Raw genomic sequence first — 3315 nt, forward strand, 5'->3', positions numbered from 1 at the left:
AAAAGTAAAATATAATTAATTATTATATAATTAAATAATAAATATAAAATAATATTATATTTTTATTTATTAATATATATATATATATATATATATAAAAATATAAAGTTAATATTTAAGCTTTTTTAAATTAAATTAAAAACTATTATAATTAAAATAATTAATTAATTTAATAATTAAATATAAATATTTTAAATATTTTATTTTTATTTTAATTTAAATTTAAATATAATTTATTAAAATATTTTTTAAAAAATATAAAGTTTTTATTATAAAATTTAAATTAAATACTAATTATTACTAATATTAATAAATAAATAAATAAATAAATAAATAATAAATATAAATAAATAATATAAATTTTATAATTTTATTAATATTATTTTATATTTTTATTATTTTATAAGTTTTTTTAAATTTATAAAAAAAGTTTATTTATTAACTTATTATTTATTTTATTTTTAAAAATTATTATTATTAAAAGAATATTAAAAAATAAAATATTATTAAGCTATTTATTTTATTTTTAAAGCTTAATATAAATTTATAAAAAATAAAAAATAAAATTATATAGTATTAATAATATTAGTATTATTTTCCTTGCATTTAAGCTACTTTATAGAAATATACATGGGCCTGCACTAGTAGCCTGAAACACGGCGAAATTATACACCACGCAGGGAGATACGAATGGGGACATGACGCAAAGGATGTCATTGTTCTTAAGCTATAACCATGCGCCACAAACTTCATAGGATCTAAAGAATCAGCTTCATGGTGTACTCAGAAATCAGTCCAGACAAGAACCCTGCCCCAACAATAAACTGATCACGAAACCACGACCCACAACTTTCAGGATTTTGAAGGTCAACATCATAAATGAAGTAGGTCATACTAAAGGCAACGCCTCCGACGGTTCCGACGAAATAGTGTATACCGAAATCTGCGAAAACCCCACAAAGAGCCAAGCATGCGACTTGTGCGATGGACAAGACGCTTGCCAAAGTCTTCGTCGTATGCCGAAAACGTAATGCCATCCCTTTCACCCCAGCCTTCTCGTCATCCTCGATGTCTTGGTGAGCGTAGATCGTGTCATAGGTGATTGTCCAGAAGACATTGGCCGCGCACAACGCAATGGTCGCCTTAATGTAATGCTCATCGAGAGGTGTCATACCCAGAGCGCCGATACTGACAAAAATTGACCAGGCAAACGGAAAGCCAAGCACTACCTGAGGATAGTAGGTCACCCTCTTCATCAAGGCATAGATGAAGAAAAGAATTGTGGCGAAGGCTACATGCGCCATGCATGCGCTTGGAAGCGTAGACACAATAGCATAAAGCCCGAGGATTTGAGCAAGTGTGAATAATGAGGCCTTGGTAGTTGAAATCGCTCCGCGGGCAACAGGTCGATGCCGGCAGCGCTCCACACGCCGGTCGAAATCTTGATCGACGGTATCATTCCAGGTACATGCAGCGCCGCGAAGAAGTACACTAAGAGGCAAGAATTCCAGCATCACAGCCAGCAGCTTTGCCACAGATGGCGGTGTTGGAGCTATGCATGCAGCGAAAGCTAGTCCGATAAGGTAAGGGAAGTAGAACGCATAAAGTCCGCCTGGGCGATCCAAACGCATGAGTTGGCAGTATGGAATCCATGAGGACGGCACCCTGGACAAGAGACCGGTTGTAGGATCGGCGTATGGGTGAAGATGTGGGAAATGATTAATGGTGGTTTTATCCTCAGGGACCGAGGAGTTATTGGGCGAACGAGACGGCACAGATTTCCTCGCCATAGCTATACACCTGAGGCGCAATGATACCACACAGGCAAAGCGAGGGTTTTTTTGCGTTCTCAGTTTGGAAAATATATGAAGTGTACATTTTCGGCAGACATGAACACCATACTCTAGGGTCATGGCCTATATATGTTTCTGTGGAGCCGGATCAAACATGACGCAGTGAAGCCCTTGTATTGGCGGCAGTGTTGAGTATACCTGTTGGCTCGTTACTGCCTGACCCCTTGGGAAATAGCGTCACCCGGCGGCTAGGCGCCAGGAGTTCCATATCTATGCTGAGCTTCATTGATGCAGACGAAGTCCGCTTATCTTCGTGGGATCCTGCGGTACCTTTTGCAGGGTACCATACGGAAAACGGCCGCAGGCGATACAGTGAGATCCATCGGGTTTGCCTGACCTTCAAAGGTACTTTTGTTGGCTCACATGGTGGTGAGACCTTGCTCTCGAGGTCTGCAACACCATTCGCGCCACTGATTGGCACTTCCCCCTTGCAAACGGACCTTCGAAATAATACTCAGCAGCTAAAATCAAAAGTGCTTATCGGTTATCTCTGTCATCCTGAATGGCCATATTCTATATGCAACCCGATGCTATCAAGTATAGCTTCGTCAGCCTCCTGCTTACGGTATTGCTTGCTGCATACTATTTCCTGCAACCCCCACATAGGAGGCTGCCATTCACTGGTGGAAGGTGTCCAATACCTCCAGGAAACAAAGGTCTTCCGCTCTTTGGAAACATTTGAGGGTGGTCAGAAGCTCGGAATGGAGGTAAGGTGCCTCTTGGGTAAGTGGTTAGATCTGCTGTCCCAGGTCTCACTCACCCAAGTCCTTTTCCTGCTGACCCGAAGCGAAAACTCCCCGGGCAGTTAACATCACAAGCTCGCTCCGGTGAGATGGTGACCATTTCGATGGGCATGAAGACATGGCTATTGCTGAACAGACGCCGTACTTTCAACAAAATCATCGCTAAGCGTGCTACTCTAACACATGAGCGCTCCTATTTCCCGATAGCTGGCAGGCTGGTGAGTCGTCAGAACAAGCGATTGTTTCTACAGAAGACGGAGCAATGGAAGCAGGGTCGCCAACTACTTCGCCAGTTGATGATTGGCTCGGGATCCAAAACCCACGACAAGATCCTAGAGGATGCAAGTACCGGTCTTCTCGGGCCTTTGGTTGAGCAGCCGTGGGCTTGGATAAGTCGCACCTGACCTTTTGCTACGTCTTGGCACAGGCCACGTTTTTCGTTTTCTTTTTTCTTTTCCATTGTTTTTACTTGATTACCCCTCTTCTGTTTAGAACGACAATGGTATTACCTGCGACAAAAAAATGCTGATGTAGAGTTGTATGAACACACATGTTGCTACCTAGTTGCCATCATGCAAGATTGTGACCGGCTCGCATCTACAGAACTCAAGCATTGAGCTTGCTGACCTACAAGCGTCACGTCAACACTGCTGACGTCGATAAACAGCAGTCTCGTCAAGTCCTACCCCCAACCTTGAGCTACTTCACCGGTGGCTCCA

General features: G+C 41.0%; 1 protein-coding gene across 1 annotated transcript; it reads right to left on the minus strand.

The window, feature by feature from the left end:
* Positions 1-758: 758 nt before the first annotated feature.
* J7T55_014282 (uncharacterized protein) lies at positions 759-1790 on the minus strand (the record flags this gene model as incomplete). The annotated part of the gene is made up of 1 exon (XM_053136352.1): positions 759-1790. One exon carries the CDS (start codon positions 1788-1790, stop codon positions 759-761), a length of 1032 nt encoding a protein of 343 aa, XP_052986067.1.
* Positions 1791-3315: the final 1525 nt, after the last annotated feature.

The sequence above is a fragment of the Diaporthe amygdali genome (genome assembly GCF_026229845.1).
Source record: "Diaporthe amygdali strain CAA958 chromosome Unknown NODE_114_length_5495_cov_61_926541, whole genome shotgun sequence".
Lineage (NCBI taxonomy): Eukaryota > Fungi > Ascomycota > Sordariomycetes > Diaporthales > Diaporthaceae > Diaporthe > Diaporthe amygdali.